The 19,242-nt window shown below is 43.9% G+C and overlaps 1 protein-coding gene across 3 annotated transcripts; it reads right to left on the bottom strand.

The window, feature by feature from the left end:
- Positions 1 to 186: 186 nt before the first annotated feature.
- ACBD7 (acyl-CoA binding domain containing 7) lies at positions 187 to 10,359 on the bottom strand. Of its 3 annotated transcripts, XR_006521777.2 has the most exons (5): positions 10,050 to 10,359; positions 2,445 to 2,562; positions 2,280 to 2,342; positions 2,054 to 2,192; positions 187 to 659 (listed from the first exon to the last, which is right to left on the bottom strand). XR_006521777.2 is itself a non-coding variant. In XM_070501169.1 (4 exons), the coding sequence occupies exons 1-4, from the start codon at positions 9,916 to 9,918 to the stop codon at positions 2,119 to 2,121; spliced, it is 372 nt and encodes a 123-aa protein (XP_070357270.1). In that variant the 5' UTR covers positions 9,919 to 10,084; the 3' UTR covers positions 684 to 2,118. The 3 variants fall into 3 exon arrangements, 2 of the variants coding, with proteins under 2 accessions (XP_070357270.1, XP_014711434.2); XM_070501169.1 differs by lacking the exon at positions 187 to 659 and having other exon boundaries at positions 684 to 2,192; positions 9,802 to 10,084; XM_014855948.3 differs by lacking the exon at positions 187 to 659 and having other exon boundaries at positions 685 to 2,192.
- Between the last annotated feature and the right edge of the window lie 8,883 nt (positions 10,360 to 19,242).

Here is a 19,242-nt window from a genome sequence, read left to right as displayed (position 1 = left end):
ACCGATGTCTCTTCCTTATGACTTCAACTGCCTGACACAGCGTAACATACTAAAATGTTAGCTTTTAAAGCATTGATTTGTTCATGATCACATAATATGGGTGCATGTTTTTGTTATGATTTTAAAATAATACACATACCATGTCAGTAAATAAGATGAAGGAAAATGCATACAGGAGGTATTTTTCAGAATTTATCACTCCTTTTTAACAAAGCACAAATAATATGCAATTTATTAGGGAGGAAACGCTTTGAGCTAGAATTCGCAAAATAAATTTGGGCTAAAAATAGCATCAAGCAATTTATGTTAAATGTGTAGTACGTGCTGTGCTTAACTCTTAGGTTTGATGTGATTCCGAGGGCTCCCTTGACAGAAAGATTGGTACAAAAGTAATTTAGACTTGTGATTATTCACTTGAAAACTTTTTACTCAAGATAGTCTGCAAATGGGAACGTCATGATGCTGCCAGTGCCAGGCTTTTGGAGTGGGTCTTCCAGCCGGCCTCTCCGCCTGGTGGAGGTGAGTCCATGTGGGAAGAGCTTGAAGAGTTTCCAGGCCCTCGATTGGAAGAGACCAGGCCTATCATTGGTGACGTCTCCCTTTGCTGGATTTGGACGTTGACTCCATCGTGGAAGACTTCTGACTATCTTTAGGCAAAACTTAGTAGAGATGAGAATCATCTTGACTTTCCAAAATACTCCAGATTAGAAACCAAGCTAGATTCGTTTTTCATTAAACTTTTTATTTTGAGATAACGGTAGATTCACATGGAGTTGTTAGAAATAGTACAGAGTTACCTACTTTCCCTAATGGTAACATCTTGGAACACTCCGGTGTAATGTCACAACCAGGATATTGACATGGATACAGTCAAGATGTGGAACTTTCTATCCTCCATCACCACAGTATCCCTCCTGCTGCCCTTTTGTAGCCACGCCCACCCCCCTCCTCCCTGGCAATCACTATTCTGCCCTCTTAGTCCATAATTTTGCCATTTCAAGAATGTGACATAAATGAGATCATACAGTATGCAACCTTTTTGGACTGGCATTTTTTCACTCAGCATAATTCCCTGAAAATTCATCTAGTCAATCTAGATTTTTTTTTTTAAAGTAACATGAAATCAATCTATTTCTCTGGCCATACCATATCAAACCTAAACTCTTATGCAGGTCCACTGTATTGGGGCTATTTATCCTATGGACTCTCAAACAGATTTTAGAACTGTTAAAATGAGTCTGACTTCTTTCAGGAAGCCTGTGTACCGGCAGGAAAGACTGAGAATTGGGCCAAAGTGATATTCCAGAATCTACATTTTCCCTCTGATAAAACTAAACATAAGAGGCACAGCAGTTGTACAGTTTCTTATCACTAGATACTACATTTCTGTCTGATTTTTGGATTTACCTTAAACGTAAAAATTTAAAGAAAAATAGTTGATAGCTCCATGATGGTTTTTTTCTTTCTTTGAAGAGTTGTAGATAGACTCATAAGTTTATTAACAAAAATTTGGGGCTTATTTGTGGTTTTATACAGCATTTGCTTTAAAATGAAGGTATGATGATTACAGTTATCTCCTTCGATGCTTACAACCCCGTGAGACTGATATTCTTTTCCCTACTCTATAGATGAGGCTTAGCAAGGTTAAGTAACTTGTCTCAGGTCACCAAGTAAATAAGTCACAGAGAAAGGATGGGAACCAGGTATGTCTGTGATTGCGAAAGCCCTGAGTCAGTGTGCACCCCAAAGCTACATGGCACAACCAAGGAAGGGCCTTGTCACTGGTTCTTAATAAACTGTTTTCATTACACCAATAGTACTAACTCATTGCAGAAAAACAGATAAGACAAAAGAACCAACACTTGTTAATGTTTTTGTGCACCTACTCCCAGAGCAGCATTATTTTTAAGAACTTTCAAATTAAATCACTTGGTTTTAGCAAGTAAAATTTAGTTAAATATGTAGTTTCAGCATACTTCTAATTAAGGATTACAATTCATGTTAATAGCAAAAATACACACGATACGTAAAGAGTTCACGGTGTATTTCTCACCTAAGTGTTAGGTCATGATACCATTATGAAGACTTCAAAGGGAAAAATTTCTCATCTGCTGAATTCTAAATTCCATATTTTTCTATCAGCTCTCTAGCTTTAGAAACATAGGCGCTCATGGCATCTTCCTTTGACAACCCTAGAAAGACACAAACAGATGATCTCACTGACTGATGGGTTGGGAAATTAAGAAGGTTTGTTTAACTTATTTAAGAATTCACAGCACCTTTTTGGAGGTTCCATGCTTCCCATTTTGCCTTGCCTTTTAAATCTAACATTGCTGGACACTCTGCCAAAAGAAGGATAGACATATTTTCAAGTTTACTTTTCACTCCATGTTTCTATAAACATTGTTCAAGTGAAATGTATTATTTTTAAAATGATAGAATACCAATGTCGATGTCTCCAATGACAGATTGTTTGTAGAGCCCATAGAGTTCTTTCAGTTCTGCATCATCTGGCCTCCTTTTCAGCTTCCTCACGTCTTCTGCGACCCTGTCAAACTCAGCCTAGAGCACAAAGGAGAAAAGGCACACGGTGCATTTGCTAACTGTCAGCAGGCATTGTGGGGGCATTTACCACCAAGCAGTGGGAACTCAAGGACGAGGGAGGTTTCAAACAGAAATGAACAATTACTGCTCTGGTTCCACCAGAATTATCCTAATTTATTTTAATTCCTCGACAATTCTCCCAGTGCTTGCCTGATAGATAGACAAGATACGGACTAAATAAAATTTTTAATATGGAAAATGTTCAATTTATCTACGGTTAAAAATTGAAGAAGACACAAATAAATGGAAAGCTAGCCTGTGCTCATGGATCAGAAAAATTAATATTAAAATGTCCATATGACCCAAAGAAATCTACAGATTCGATGCAATCTATACCAAAATTCCAATGACATTTTTCACAGAACTAGAACAAATGACCCTAAAATTTGGAGTTTTTTAAAACATGTATTTTAACTTTTTAATTTTGATAGACCCTGAACTAACATCTGTTGCCAATCCTTTTTTTTTTCCTCTTCTTTTCCCCAAAGCCCCCCCAGTACATAGTTGTATATTCTACTTGTAGGTCCTTCTGGTTGTGCTGTGTGGGGGCCTGATGAGCGGTACCAGGTCTGCACCCAGGATCCAAACCAGTGAAACCCTGGGCGGCCAAAGTGGAGCACGTGAATGTAACCACTCGGCCACAGGGCCAGCCCCACAATCCTAAAATTTGGAACTACCAAAGACCCTAAAGAGCCAAAGCAATCTTGAGAAAGAAGAACAAAGCTGGAGGCATCACACTCCCTGATTTCAAACTATATTACAAAGCTATAGTAATCAAAATAGTATGTTACTGGCATAAAAACAGAGGCATAGATCAATGGAACAGAATAGGAAGCCTAGAAATAAACCCACACATATATGGCTAGGTAATTTACAACAAAGGAGCCAAGAATATACAATGGGGAAAGGACAGTCTCTTCAATATATGGTGTTGGGAAAATTGGACAGCCACATGCAAAAGAACAAAACTGGGCTGCTACCTTATACTATACACAAAAATCAACTCAAAATGGTTTAAAGACTTGAACGTAAGACCTGAAACCATAAAACTCCTACAAGAAAACATAGGCAGTAAGCCCCTTGATATTGATCTTGGCAAGGATTGTTTTTAAACTGACGCTGAAAGCAAACATAAACCAGTGGGACTACATCAAACTAAAAAGCTTCTGCACAGCAAAGGAAATGATCAGCAAAATGAAAAAGCTAGCTATGGAGTGGGAAAAAATATTTGCCAATCACGTATCTGATAAGGGGTTAATACGTAAAATATAGAGAGAACTTATACAACTGACTAGCAGAAAAATAAACAATCCAATTAAAAAATGGGCAGAAAATCTAAAGAGACATATTCCAAAAGAAGACACACAGATGGTCAACAGGTACATGAAAAGATGCTCAACATCACTGATCATCAGGGAAATGCAAATCAAAACCACAATAAGACATCACCGCACACCTGTCAGAATGTCTGTTCTCAAAAAGACAAGAGATCAGTGTTGGCGAGGATGTGGAGACAAAGGACCCTTGTGCACTGTTGGTGGGCATGTAAATTGGTGCAGCCACTATGGAAAACAGTATGGAGGTTCCTCAAAAAATTAAAAATAGAACTACCATATGATCCAGCAATTCCACGTCTGGGTGTTTATCTGGAGGAAACTAAATCACTATCTTGAAAAGACATCTGCACTCCAATGTTGATTACAGCATTATTTACAACAGCCAAGACATAGAAACAACCTAAGTGTCCACTGATGGATGAATGGATAGAGAAAATGTGATATATACGCAAACAATGGAATATTATTCAGTCATTACAAAAGGAAGAATGTTGCTATTTGCAACACGCAAATGCAACATGGATGGACCTCAAGGGCATTATGTTAAGCGAAACAAGTCAGATGGACAAAGATAAATAGCCTGAGATCTCATTTATATGTGGAATTTTAAAAAACCAAATTCATAGAAACAGAACAGATTGGTGGTTGCCAGAGGTGTGCGGTGGGAGAAATGAGTGAAGGTAGTAAAAAGGTAAAAGGAATATATATATATATTTTTTTCTCTGATATATATATATATATATCAGGTATAAATTTCTCATATATCAACCATCTGATACATTTTTTCTTATAAGTTAAATACACATTTTTTCTTATAAGTTAAAAGCACATAAACAAACATTTCTATTAATTCTTTTTAAATAATATTACACTCAGGCCAGCTTTCTTGATCATCCTCCTGGACACTTCCTCCTCTTCTTCCTAAATCCACTTTGCTACATGCAACAACTTTGCTACAATTAACATCTTTGTCCAGACCCTTTATCTCCCAGTGCCTCTTTGCCTGCATTCTTCAGCATCAGTATTATTTATACCCATTTGGTGGACTAGCTAGTTTCTCAGGACAATATTTCTGATTTCATTGAGCTGCTTGTAAAGATTCCTTTAAACCTTGAGACCAAAATTTCTAAGACTTATTTCAACTGATTTCCTAAAAGGAGAAGTTGTTTAGCCAACTGAGAGCCGATGAGCAAAAACTAACGGGCTGCGTGGAAACTCTGTACAAATACACAGGGTAATAAACTTTGTCCTCCCTGTTTGTGAATTAGCTCCGAGAGCCCCAACCTGCCTGACTCCCCAGGACCCTCAGGCTGGCCCAGGGCCCTGGCCCGGGACTCTGCCAGCAGCCGTCCCTCAGCATATCGCGCATAGGGATGAGGTCCGCCTCCTCCTCCCCTGGAGCCTGAGCGCTCCTACAAGGTTTATCCCTTTCCTCTCTTAGCTTATCTACAAAGGGCTTTGGTGATTATTTTCCTTAATAGAAATTTTCTCTTCTTCTTTTTTTTAAATAAACTGTATTTCACCTTGTTATTTGTTTTAAAGCAGGAAGCGCCTGCAGCCTGGGTATCAAACAAGACAGGCTCAGCTAGGGGTCCTCCCTCTGTCCCCCAGTTTCCTTCTCCAGGGCCACACCTCCCTTGTCATCCAAAGATCCAAAGGCCCGGTGGAGAGAGGACAGGCCCACTGCGGCGGCAGATCCCCAGGGCCTCAGCAGAGTCGCTGGGTACAACCTCCATCCGGGGCCAAAGACGGAACAGTACCACAACTAGGACAGCTGTTTTGTGATTAACAAAATCACTTGTAAACCAGAGACCAGGGTCTCCAACCTAAATAACCTTGAAAATGGCCCAGCCTCCTCATTAATCCTTATGGGGGGGTCTGAGGAGCATGGGTGCACGTGACAATGGATGCACCCCCTGCCTCATCTTTCTGAGTGTCTTTCTAGGAAATTGTCAGCTGCTTTATACACAATGCCATGGTTAAGAACATAGGCTCTGGAGCTAGACTGCCTTGGTTTGAATCTCATCTTCATCACTTACAAGCTGTGTGACCTTGGGCAAGTTACTTAACCTCTCTGTGTCTGTTTTTTTCACCCGTAATATGGGACAATAGCGCCACCTATCCACAGGGTTGTTAGGAGGATTTAAATAAGTTAGCATATGGAAAATACTTAAAATTGTGCCTGGCACATGGCTAGTGTTCAACAAAAGTTAGCTGTTATTATTTTTTATAAGGCTCTTTGAAAAAGAAAAAAAAACTAGTTCTAGAAAAAACTGACAAAAGTACTTGCAATGAAGCAAGACAGGAAAAATACTTTATGATTTAACAAAAAATACCAAATTGTTTTGATACATTCAGCTTTGTAAGTTATGTAGAAAAATAAAGACTAGAAAGAAATATACTAAAACACGTGAACAGTAATTGGCCTCTGATTACTGGTAAGTTTTCTGGTTTTTTAATACTTTGCATACTCTCCAAATGCTCTATAATGTGCACATAGTGTCCATAATAAGGACAAAATTAAAATGCTGCGTTAGTGCTCAGGGCTTCCCAAGGGCGAGGCCAGGCAGCGCTATTCAGAGAGGGGTAGGGGCCTCCCCCTTCAGCTTCATCAGGGACCTCAGGTGTTCTGTTGGAGCTAAAATCTCAGGCCATTCTCCTGTGACAGCAACTCCATTCCTTTGGGCAAGCCACGCCTTGATTAGAATCCCAAGGCTTCTCAAAAACCACGCTCGGTCCCTGCCTTCGAGGAAGGAGTTTCTGGAAAATTGTCCTTCATATTTTAGGGGGGTAGGGAACCATCTGAGAACCTAATGAAAGTCTTGGACCCTCCCCACCTGTGTTCAGCCCCCCACACAGCTTCCCACGCAATTTCAGGACTCCCCGTCCCCCCTCCCTCCCAGGGTAGGGAAGCCCATTTCAGAGCAGGGCCCAGGGTCATTCCTTCTGTCCTGCATGCCCTTCCAAGGCGCCTCGACTTGATACACGCCTGCGCTGTCGGGTGGTTCCCATGGGCCCTCCTCCATCAGGCCTTTCCCAGCCCAACCAGAGGAGCTGTAGAGCAAGAACACTGGCCCAGCATCAGGATACTGAGTTTGAATTCTTAGCTTTGAGACACACCACCCTGGGACTCTATGCAAGCAATGCAGCTTCTCTGAGATTCAGCTTCAGCCAAAAGAAAAGATACCAACCACCTCTATGAGGTGTTAGGATTAAAGGATTTGGAATGTAAATATTCTTGATTTCCTTCTGTTGACTCTGCCCACTCAGAGCTCATCCCTCCGATCATACTATTTAACAGACGTATTGAATATATAGGAGGGGCCAGGCCTTGGCTAGGCAGACAAGGATGAACAGAGCAGCCAAGGAGCACAGAGTCGAGTGGGAGATGAGCAGCAGGTCAGCAATGACCCTGTGATACTTGCTCTAATAGAGAAGCAGCTGGCTGGGTGCTCTGGGAGCGCAGAGGAGGCAGCGGCAGCAGCTGTGGGAGAAACATTCCCAGAGGAGATGGCGCTTAGCTGAGCCTGGGCGTTCATATGTTTACTGGATGCACAGGAGCAAGGAAGGGTGTTCCAGAGGGAATGAATGGCATTTATTAGGGCTCAACACAAAGGCTGGGTGGGACTGTATTTTTTCGTTCCTCCAGATATCCATAACAGAGGGCAGCCATAAATATTCATCTTGGAAGCAGGAGCCACTCCTTACAGAATGCTGGCAGGTGGTGCGAGCCTGTCTGAGCCCCTTGTTGAATGAATGAATAAGTGAGTGGATATTAGGAGGGTCTGAAAGTTATTGCAGGTGAGAAACAGCTTTAAATGTACAGCTGTTTACATTTAATTTCAAAGCATTCTGGGCAAAAGGGAAACTTTAGTCATGTTCCTGTGCTACAGTGGAGCTGGGCTCGCTGCTTTGGGTGAGGAATTTCAGCCTCTGCTGAGCTGGTTCCCCCAGAGGAGCTAGGTCCTCAGCGCCCTGGATGAATGCATGTGTGCATCACTTCCCTCGCAACTGTGGTTGAGATTCTTCAGAACAATGTGCCTCTGCCTAGACCCTCTCCTGTTCGTGTTTTCACCACAGTGCCCCCTGGCCACACAGCTGCTGCAGCAGTGACCCCAGTGTCACCACCAACCCTCCCAGTGGGTGCATCCTGCCTTCCTGGGGATGGAACCCGTCTCTCCCCACCAAGCAGTACTGACCAGCCAGCCTCTCTGTGAATTTCCTTTCAATTTCACTGCAGCTGAAGACAGCCTCTGGGGGTGACTCTCACCTAATCTAGCTTTACTTTCTGCAGCCCAAGAATATGGGCATCCCACACAGGCGGTTGACAATGCCTTTTTGAGCAATCCTTTCCCACTGAGGAATTGAATTAGGAAGATCCTAAATTCTCACACTCAAGGAACTGCATGGTTCTTAGATCATACAAATGTGTCTGTAAAATCATGAATCTCCCAGACTCGAAAAGATGCATCTTCTTTAAGCAGTCTACCTTTTAGCTTCATCGTCTAAGAAAGAATGATGTCCAGTTTACATGACTGTCAGCTCTCCTAAAAGCTTTGCCGTGGAGGTAAATATATTGTAATTTTAAAATAAAATTTGGAGGTCATAGCTGAATTAGAAATCCCATTTGTTGGGGCTGGCCAAGTGGCGCAGCAGTTAAGTGTGCACGTTCCACTTCGGCAGCCCGGGATTTGTTGGTTCGGATCCCGGGTGCAGACATGGCACTGCTTGGCATGCCATGCTGTGATAGGCGTCCCACATATAAAGTGGGGGAAGATGGGCATGGATGTTAGCTCAGGGCCAGGCTTCCTCAGCAAAAAGAGGAGGACTGGCAGCAGATGTTAGCACAGGGCTAATCTTGCTCAAACAAAAAAAGAAATCCCATTTGTCTTGCCAAACAAAACAAAGTACTAAGCTAAAAAGGAAGAAAGTTTTGATATTGTAAGATTTGATTATTTGGGGGCAAGTTTAATATGAATGACATAAGTCAAACATAAGCGAAAAATATCTAAATATTCGAGGCTTATCCTTATTGGACACTGACCACACGCCAGGTGCTGTTTTAAATGCTCCATACACGCAATTCCTTTAATCTTAACAGTCTCTCTCCTTCATATTTAGATGAGGAAACTGAGGCACATTTTTAGATGAGTAACTATGTCACAGGTTAGAAGGGGTGAGGCTTGGATTAGAACCCGGCTGACTCCGGAGTGTGCGCGCGTACCCACCAGAACATACTGCCCGATGAATGACTTAAGAAGCCAACCATGCTCATTCCCTAAAATTTTTATGCAGACTTCTAAAAAATGATATTTTGGAAGAATATTTAATGATGAGAAAATGATTATAGTGTTAAGCACAGGAACAAAACTGTATATACATAAATAGCATAATCGGTGTATCTACCTACACAGAGACACATGCACGTACGCATGCGCACATACACATTTCTCACACGCGAGAAAGTGACCCATCAGGTTAGCAGTGGTTATCACCTGGGTGAAGGAATTCCTGATGTTTTTATTTGCTTTCTATTTGTTTTCTTCCCCCAAAATCTCCACCCTGAACATATATTTTTTCACATATCAGAAAAACAGTATTTTTAAATACTAGTTTTACAGATGTCTGCTCTTCAGAAAAACCCTTGCCTAAGAGAGCCCCTGGATGTTCCAAGGAGCTAGGGACGCGGTGAGACCCCGGCTGCCCTCGCCCCCTCTCCCAGATGGACAGAGCGGGCTCAAGCAGGGCTCGCGCGTCCCAGCGGACCAGCCCGGGATCCGCCCTCCCCGGGCCTGGGCTGGCTTTGCGATCAACCAAATCCCCGGGGGTTACAAGAGTTGCCATAGGGAGCCCGGCTCACCATCAACAGAGGGCACGGGTGCTGTCTCCACTGCAATAAGGGGGCGCTCGCGAGGGGGTGGGGCGTGTCCTCGGGGGTCACCGCGCACCGCTCCCGGGGGGCGAGAAGGGCAGGCATCAGCTGCAGAGGCGCCAGGTCCGAGATGCACCGTCTCCCGGGGGGGCGCGTCACGGCAGCCCCGCTCCCCACGTGAGCGCTTCCCTCCCGGCAGCATGCCCTCCCGCGCGGCCTGCCACCCTCGGGCTCACCTGCAGGGACATGGTGGTAAAGCCGATTACCGCCGCACTCCAGCGCTGGGTTCCCCAGACCCCCAACACCCGCCGCTTCTTAGAAGGCAGCGCGCCTCCGCCCACTGGCTCCCATTGGCCGCGCCCCAGGGCACGGCCGGCTCCCATTGGCCGCCGGAATGAGGGGGCGGAACTGGGCAGAGAGTGGCACCCACCCTGCTCACTGCGCCCGCCTGGGCCCATGAGGCCCCGCGTTAGGAGTGTCAGCCGCCAGCCTCGCTGCAAGTGGAAGGCAAAGAGTTGGGCGTTTAAATGAGTTCCTCTCCGCTCTTGGCTCGCTCGTCTATTCTTTCTCGAGAGGTTGTTTGCAGGAAATCCAAAGAGGTCTCCCCAGGGCCCGGACCTCACTAGGCATTCCTCTTTTATATATACTTTCTCTCCCGCCCATAATTCCTAGAAACCTGGACGGTAGACTGCCTTTATTCAAACCTCTCCTGTCTCCCCACTCGTCTCTAAGCACAGTTTATCAAGAATGAAAAAGCCTTGGAGTTTGCATCTTTTCTCCTCTTTATATAAAGTAAAAACACTTACATTCTGAGCAGGTGCTTCAACCACCCAGCTGGTTTTCAATTATGGTGAAGGCCCAGGGCGACATGCCTATTCAATTTGTCCCTGTTCTCCATGGGAACAAACCTAATGTCACTCCAAGTCTACAGACACACAGAGTGAGGTTGTGATTCACATTTGATTACATTCAAAGAACTGGAACCACATTGGCTGGTCATATGAGGGGTTAATTTCCGATTCTTCATTTAAATAGAAGCATTCGTGGGGCAAGGTGACTGGAGGAAACCACAAACTCAGTGTTAAGAAAGTTACACATTTGAAAGGTCTAAGAAGGCGACAAGGTACTAACAATGCAAGAGACAGGTGAAGAAAGGCCTGAAAACATTTTAGTTTGTTTTTGCATAAAACTACATTTAAAAGGTATTTGCTACTTTGTCATGTAAATCTCTTCGTTTTTGTTTTTTTCCTCCTCGAATATCTTTTCATAGTAAAATCAATGAATTTCCAAGTAACAGACAAAAAGCAAACGTTAGGGAAAAAAAGGTTTTGTTTTTTATTTTTTAAATTCCTGGATGATGGGATGTGCACCGTGAGGTACAGAGGCAAAAGGCAGTTCAGAGCAGAGTGTTTTCTCTGCTGGGTCTTATCAGTGTCTCAGCAGGGAACACTGCAGTGAGCTCCAAGATCCGTGTGTATCTGCAGTGGAGACACTTTAGCATTATATCATTGTAAGAAATCAGGAGAAGGGAAGGGAGACGGTATGCTGTGCTCTGTTTTATTCTAGAAGTCTAGAATGTTCTTTTAAGGAGTCTTTTCAAAGCATGATCTTCTCTTGGGTTGTCCTCCCCTGACTGGATGCCAGACACATGGGTGTCTTGTCTCAGGAGCAAAAACAAAGAAGAGACCATGGAAACAATGATATCCTCCGTCCAGTGATGATAACATCCTAGGTACAGTGGAAACACAGCTTTCTGGAACCCTTAGGGAGTAAGTCAATTTGGATACACAATCAAATTCTTTTTTTTACTATTTTATTAAATATTAATTATAAGCCAATATACGTACATACGTATAGGTATCTGTAAAATTTAAAAAATAAAGGGCACCTTTATGAACCTATCGCCAGTTTAAGAAATTCAACATTACCTTTCCATCTGTGACACTCCTGATTCCATTCCACCCTATCCTCTACCTTCCTGCATGCTTTTTTTCATTCAAATAATTGCTGAGTGCCTAATATGAGCCAGGCACTGTTCTTTGTTCTTAAGAAACATCAGTCAACAAAACAAACAAACATCCCTATTCTTGTGTTACATCTGGTAGGGGATGACAGATAATAAATATGCATAATAAGCAAATAATATAGTCTATTAAAAGATGTTAGGTGATAAGTGCTATTTTTTCAACAGAGCAGAGTAAAAGGGGTGGAGAGTCTTGGGTATGTGGGGTGGAGGAGGGGACGTGCCATTGTAAATAGGATGGGGAGGGTAGGTCTCTTTAGAAGATGCCATCAGAGTAAAAACTTGGAGGAGGTGAGGGAACAGGCCAGGAAGGTCCCTGGGGAAAAGTGTCCCCTGCAAAGGCAGCATCCAGGACAAAGGCCCTAAGGAATGAGCTTCCCTGGCAGCCGTGAGAACAGCCAGCAGCCCGTGTGGCTGGAGCAGGGTAGTAAGAAAAGAGGTCAGAGAACAGGAGGTGGAGACCAGATCAGACAAGGCCTTGCACAAAGGCATTTGGCTTTCAGGGGGAAGGAAACAGAACCCTTGAAGGGTTTTGAGCGAGGACTGACATGATCTGACTTACTTTTTAAAGGGATCACTCTTGTTGCTGTGTTGAAAATAGACTATAGGGGAACAAGGTTGGAAGCAAGATCCTTATTGTAATAATAATCCAGAGAAGAACTGATGGGGGTCTCAAACTCGGGTGGCAGTAGTGGAGGTAGTGAGAAACAGTTCACATCCTGGGTCTATTTTGAAAGTGGAGTCCACAGGAGTCCCGGATAGATTCTACACGGGGTGTGAAAGAAAGCCAGGAGTCAGGATCACCTCAAGACATTTGGTCTGAGTGACTGGAAGGACCCTGGGTGGAACAGGTTTGGTGGGGTGGCAAAGATCAGAAGTTCAGTTTGGACATGGTACTTTCGAGATATTGGACATCCAAGTGAAGATGTCAAATGGGCGGTTGGACATCCAAGTCTAGTCTGGTGGGGTGTTTAACATTTGGGACTCAAGAATGTAGAGATAGTATTTAGCGCCTTGAGACCAGAGGACCCTAGAAACTGAATGTGTATAGAGAAGAAGATTGAAGATGGGGCCATGGGAAATCCCAACACTAATAAAAGTTTGGGGAGAAGAGGAAGAACGAGCAAAGGAAATGGAGAAGAGGTGATCACTGAGGTAAGAGAAAAACCAAGAGAGTGTGGGATTGGGAAAGCACATGATTTGAGAAAGTATGTCAGGTCAGTTGAGGACTGCGAATTAACGATTGAATCTAGGTCACTGTCAAGATCACTGATGACGTTAAGAGAAGCTTTGATGCAGTGGGGAGGGGCAAAGCCTCATTAGAGCGGGTTTAAGAGAAAAATGGGAGGTGCAACTGCAGAATAGTTTTAGGGGCTCTCCATTTGTTTATCCCTCCACGTGGATCACCATGTCTTAATCGATAAATCCTCCCTATTTGGTTCTTCTTCGGAAAGTGCTGTTTGGTGCACTTGGCTCTTCTATATACATTTTAACACCCATGAGTCAAGTTCCATAAAAGAAACTCCTTGAATTGATCTGGACTTGCTTTGAAACTCTACACCAACTGGGTGGGGGCGGAGAAGCTGATATCTTTATGACACAGTTTTACTATTCATGACGCCCAAACATCTTTTCAAATAGTTGTCTTATATTTAGTGTTTTCAAAGAAGGTTCTTAAATTTTTCCCACAGGTCTTGCACATCTCTTGTAGATTTATTTCAAGGTAACTTCATAACTTTTGATGATGTAGATGGCATCTTTTAAAAAATTTAATTGTTTATGTTTATAACTGATATAGGGAAAGGAAATTGATTTTTGTAGATTGACAATCTAACAGCCTTGATAAAACTTTTCAATTTTAAATATTTTTCAGTAAATGATTTTGGGTTTTCTGCATAGCGAACTACAGTCTATGGATAATGACAGCTTCATGTCTTCCTTTCCAGCCCTCACACGTTTCTTTCTTTTCCTTCCATTTCTGCACTAGCTGGGACCTGCAGTATGGAAACTACGTAGAATTTCTACAAAAGCTTTGTTTGATGTCTCTATTGGGATGATTATATGATGTTTCTCCTTTAATCTTTTAAAGAGATGGCTTACATTAATTGATTTTCAAGTGATAAACCAACCTGGAGTTCCTTATTTATCTCAGTTTGGTCTTGATATAGTGTCCCTACACACACACACTGCTGGATTGTTTGCTATGCTTTGAGGGGTGTTTGGTTTTTGTTGTGGTTGTGATGCATCCATGTGTTAACTTCCCTTTCTCAGAATGTCCTGTTTTGATTTTTAGTGTCACCATTGTGTCAGTACATAGAACAAGTGGGGAAAGCATCCTCCTGTTTCTGTGTCCTGGAATAAATTGTGGGGAAAATGACAAACCAGAGAAGGTCACACAGCAGCCAAGGACACTTGAGCTGATTTTCCTCTTGCTGCCTCCCTCCTTCCAATCCCTGGGTTAAAGCCACTTTGAAGGACAAGGGAAGCTCAGCTGTTGATCCCATTCATTTTCCAACCTGCAGTCGCAGTGAGTGTCTTGGAATACCAGCGGCACCCAACTCTCTTAGGATAAACTCTAAACCCGTTTTCACATTGGTGGGCGATCAATGCTAGTGAGGCCCCTCAGTAAAAGTCCCTTATGAGGCTTTTCCCGGAAGAATTCGTTAAGGTTCTGAGACGTTAGCAAACTGCCATTTGAAAACCCCAACTGCCGTGGCCCGCGAGCGTGGAGGCACAGCGGGCACAAGGCCCAGTACAAACACAGATAGCCACACCCCCGAGGTGTCCACAGGCTGCCCAGGTGGGGACGCAGTGGTCCCTCTCCTCCTGTCTCCCTGGAAGCTCCTGGCAGCCTTTGAACGTTAGGCTGCAGGGATCTTAGAGGGCCGCGGGGGCGCGTTCTCCACTGCCTGAAACTCCGTGGAGAGAGGGCGCCACTCTTGGGCTGCTCCATCCTCAAGGCACTGCGGCCAGGCCTCTGCGGACACAGCAGCGAGGCTTTCTCGCTCCCCTCGCGCTGGCCGCCGTTTGCGTCGGCTCCTGGCCCACCTCCTGCGCCTTCTCCTTGGGCTCCCGGAAGTTCATGATCTTCATACTCCATGTCGAGTGTAAGGAGCGCTACTGGGCGTCCCCACAGTTTTTCGCTGCCTCTGCTCCCACGACGTGAGGTTTGAGCTTCTCCCATTGGTCTCTGCTTTCATGCCCTTTTGGCAAACCTGAAACACAGGTGTCTTAAGTCACAGATGAAGCTGCTCAAGAAATTCCCACTGGCTCCCTGCCGGCCCTGGCTGTTGTCACAAGGAGGGGCTGAGGCTGCCCATCTGTCTGAGGTTGCCCATGTGGATGGAGTTGCCTTTGGACACACCCCCTGGGGAATTGGTTCCTTCTGTGGCTCTGCCACTGCCTCTGATGTGTGAGTGGAGGAAGGGGCCAAGGGGACACACTGGGAGACTGTGCTGGGCTGGGGCAGCTCCCAGGTCCCCTCTGTGGGGTCCAGCCCCAAGCATTGGTTGGGCTGCATGGAGGCGCACTTGGACCCCTGGTGCAGGTGGGGCCTTGCCAGGGAGCTGGGTGGGGGAGGAGCCGAGGCTGTGGAGGCCCTGGACCCTGGCACCATGAAGCTGTCTTTGCCCTTCTGTGTGGAGTTCTGGCCAAGATGGCCCACTGAAAAAGGGGGATTCCTGCATGAATTCGTGCTGGTGGAGACATGGCTGTTCCTGGAGGTGAGGTGGGCTCTTCCTCTCCAGGCAGGGAAGGGGCTGGCAGCCCTGTTCACTTTGCTGCTGCCCTTCCATGCTGACACCTGGCCCTCCTCAGGCAACTTACGTCCTGCATTGCTCTTTTGAATGTTCTTCGAATAGGAATTCAAGGTGGGATTAGCCAGCTTGCTGAATCTCCACAGCTGTGTGTTGGCAGAGACTTCACGCTGTACCTTGTGAGATGAGGAAAGTGCACTGCTGCTGCTGGTTAGATCAGCTGAAGCCTGGGGTTCGGGGCAATGACAGGGCCCTCCAGCTTGGCTGGCTTGTATCTCAGGGGTAAATACATGGCCATCACTTTGTTGTGCTTCTGGCCCATCAGCGAGTCTTGGATCTCTTCCCTTGTGTGACAAAAGGACATCATCAAGTCGGTTGGCCAAGATTCCTCGGCGTCAGGGAGTGGCTCCACATAAGGACTTAGTTCATCTTCATGACCTTTACTCATCTGTGGATCTTTCTTGATGGGCTCTAAAGTTATTTTCTTGCTGGGATTGAGAAGGAGAAATTTCTTGAGCAGTTTTCCACATTTCCTGGACACGGAAATGGGAATATAGTATACTGCTTTGAGTACCTGCAGCTCCTGGAAGCCCGGGGTCCATCAAAAGGCAGGGATCCACTAACCATCATACAGAGCATCACATCCAGATTCCACACATTTACCATGGGTCCATCATATTTGGTCCTTGAAGAGTCCCTGGGCAGCATAAAGGAGGACTGCCCAAGGAGGTATTCAGCTTGTACATTGCTTATGCCAAAGTCTTCAAAGTTGATTTTCATGTCAGCCTCCAAGAGCAGAGGATTCTGCCTTTAACTCTATGAACAAAGCACTTGTAGTGTCGCGGTGCCACAGACACTAGCTGTTGGAGTTCGTCTAGGGTGTCTTTATCTGCAGACTGCCGTGAGCCACTAGGAACTCAAACAGCTCTCTTCCATTAGATTTCTCCATGACAAGGGAGAGTGTTTCCTCAGTCGGGATCACTTCAAATCATTATTTTGGGACAGTTCAACGCCTTCATGATTCTTGTTTGGGGGACAGTCTCTGGAGTTTGGAGGAGTTCTGCTAATCTTGTTAATGACCTTCACAGCTACCTCTTTCTCAAGCCGGGATGTTCTGAGCCAACTTCAACTTGGTCAAGTTACCCTTGGTGATGGTCTTCAGAGTTGGTCTTTGCCAGTTTGGCTCTCCTCCTCAGCAGAGCTGGCTGAGAGGCCCTGAAACGTGTTGGACTTACTGCTGACCTTGGAGTCAAGATGTCCCAAGGTCAACTTAAAATTGGGAAAAGCTGATGAAAAGCTTTGCATAAATCACCACAAAAGGAAATGACTTCCAGAGTCCACCTGATGAACTGATTTTTATAATGGCATCAAAACCCAACGCCAGGCAAACATGCCACTAAACAAGAACAGATAGTAACAAAGCGAATACAAGAAAAAACGAGGAAGAAAAAAACAGAATTTGAAAAAAGGGAATGATGAAAAAAAGGCACAGTAAAGAGTAAACAAAAAATGAAAACGAGAGAGAAAAAAAGAATCATAAAGAAAAAGGGGGAAAAGAAGAAAGAAAAAATGGGGGGGAATGGTAAAACTTAATAACAAACAGAATAGACGAAACCCCACGATGTCAAGGAGGAGACTTGGTCAGGGTTCTTCAGGTCACTGAAAATGAGCTTCCTGAGCTAGAAGAATGAAACACAGCCCCCAGCCTGGGACTCAACAGAAGCTTGAAATTGCATAACAATGGCTCTTTGTGAGGCCAAAGCAAGAAATGGACCCAACAAAGCTGGGGATAATCAACAGTGGTTTGCTGACTTTTGGGACTCTAGGACACTTCACTCTTGTAAGCAAGCTCTTGAGGGCACCAAATAGCTTATTGCTTAGATGGGTGATAGCTATCAACCTTTACCTTACTAGAAATGAAAACGTCTAGGAAGCTTCCAGGGCCTTTTCATTTCTAGTTTGAAAAGCTGTAGTAAGTTTTGGCTTTGAAGTACTCATAATGTCTACACTTAAAGTTAAACCTGACACAAACTGCATTTTCCAAAGATACTTTTTAAGGACATAGATAAAAATTTTCTGCCCATGTTATATTCTTTCCTGCTTTGTGACATCTTCTGGGATGAGGCTAACCTTACTATTGTATGAGTCACTAATCAGAGATTTAGCTTTTTCATAAATCTAAGTGTTTTAAAATGCTATATTTAGTATGATATGTTATGCATTTCTGATATATGGTTTTGTGTGATTGGTTGGATTTGTTTATGGTGATTGGTCTAAACATGTGTCAGTGATGAATATTCACAAGCGTGCAAGGATGGTAGTGTGAGAGAAAAGACTCCTACTCTGTTGTTACATGAAACGAGTCTATAAGTGCTACCAGATTGAGTATAAACAGGTTTATAGGGAGAAAATCAAAACAGGGTTCTTCATACTTTCTGACTAAGCAATGACGTCAAGTCACTTCATTACTAGTAAAGTTATAAACCAAACTCAGTGATGTCCTAAAATTGAGTTAGTGATTACAGTGCTGGTGATTATATTACAACATTAGATGAATAAATAATTTTGTACAACAAACATTGTAATATAATTTTCTGAAACAACAATTAATATAATTTCCCAAAAGAGACCAGGTTACATTTCACATCATTTTAGTGTGAGGATGTCTCCAGAGGACTCTTTGCAGCAAAACTAGCCAGGACCATTTCCTTGTAACAAGCTTCAGAGAAAGAATAAATCTGACAGGAGGCACTGTTACCTTAATTTGGTTTAATATTTATATTTTTTGAGTCTTCAAAGTAAAGGTTCATAAATATCTTTCACCTTTTACCCAAACTAACGAGATATAATGGCTACCTCAGGGCTTTATCTTCTCAAAACATCACTGGCAGCAATCTCCCATTTGTCTAATGTTCCTCATTAAACTCGTGAAGTTCGTAGCCTTTGGTTTGAGTGATAATACGTAGCCAGGGCTGATTGAAAGTACACAGGCCTTATAATTTTGTTTCTATTCTGCTTTTGTGTTTATAATATTGCATGTGTATTAATGTGTATATTAATGTCCAGTTAACATATTCTGCAAGTGAACTCCATCAAACAAAATGTCTCCTTACTGGGGATACCACTTACTCCCCACTTAGCACCCTTTTCCCCCGTTTTTGTCAACAATCTTGCTTTTGTTTAGTTATGGAGCCATAATATGCTTAGGGAAGGTGCGCCCATCTCCGGGAGAAGAATCATCATTGGGCTAAGCCAGTCTTGTTTGACTCATTCCCCTCTGCTGGTGATTGGTTCAAGTGTGGGCATGTGAGCAATTCTGGCCAGTGAGCCACGAAGGGAAGTCTGTTGGGACTTCTTAGAAAGATTCTTCTTTCTGATAAAATAAAAGAAATGCACAAGGGAAAACTTACTGCCTTATACCACGTGATTTTGTAGGATGTGATGATCAGAGCTGTGACAGCTAAATTGTGACCTTGAGAGGATAAGCCTAAGGGCAAATGCCAACATTCTGAGGATGGCCAAAGGGAAATATGGAAAGCCCTTGGGACTTTGATGGAATGTTGTGGAGCCCAGTGAGGCAATCCTGGGAAACCTCCAGACTCAATGACAGACAATAACCCCTACTGAACAACCATTGTCAGTAAGATTCAG

Source organism: Equus asinus, chromosome 29 (assembly GCF_041296235.1).
Source record: "Equus asinus isolate D_3611 breed Donkey chromosome 29, EquAss-T2T_v2, whole genome shotgun sequence".
Classification (NCBI taxonomy): Eukaryota; Metazoa; Chordata; class Mammalia; order Perissodactyla; family Equidae; genus Equus; species Equus asinus.
This window is presented reverse-complemented; position numbering and strand designations above follow the sequence as displayed.

Excerpts from the sequence above, each read along its gene's own strand:
- ACBD7 (XM_014855948.3), bottom strand. The coding sequence starts at position 10,271 with ATGGGCCCAGGCGGGCGCAGTGAGCAGGGTGGGTGCCACTCTCTGCCC. Across the intron at positions 2,343-2,444 it reads CATTGGAGACATCGACATTG|AGTGTCCAGCAATGTTAGAT; the intron begins GTATTCTATCAT and ends TTCTTTTGGCAG. Across the intron at positions 2,193-2,279 it reads AGCATGGAACCTCCAAAAAG|GGTTGTCAAAGGAAGATGCC; the intron begins GTGCTGTGAATT and ends GTGTCTTTCTAG.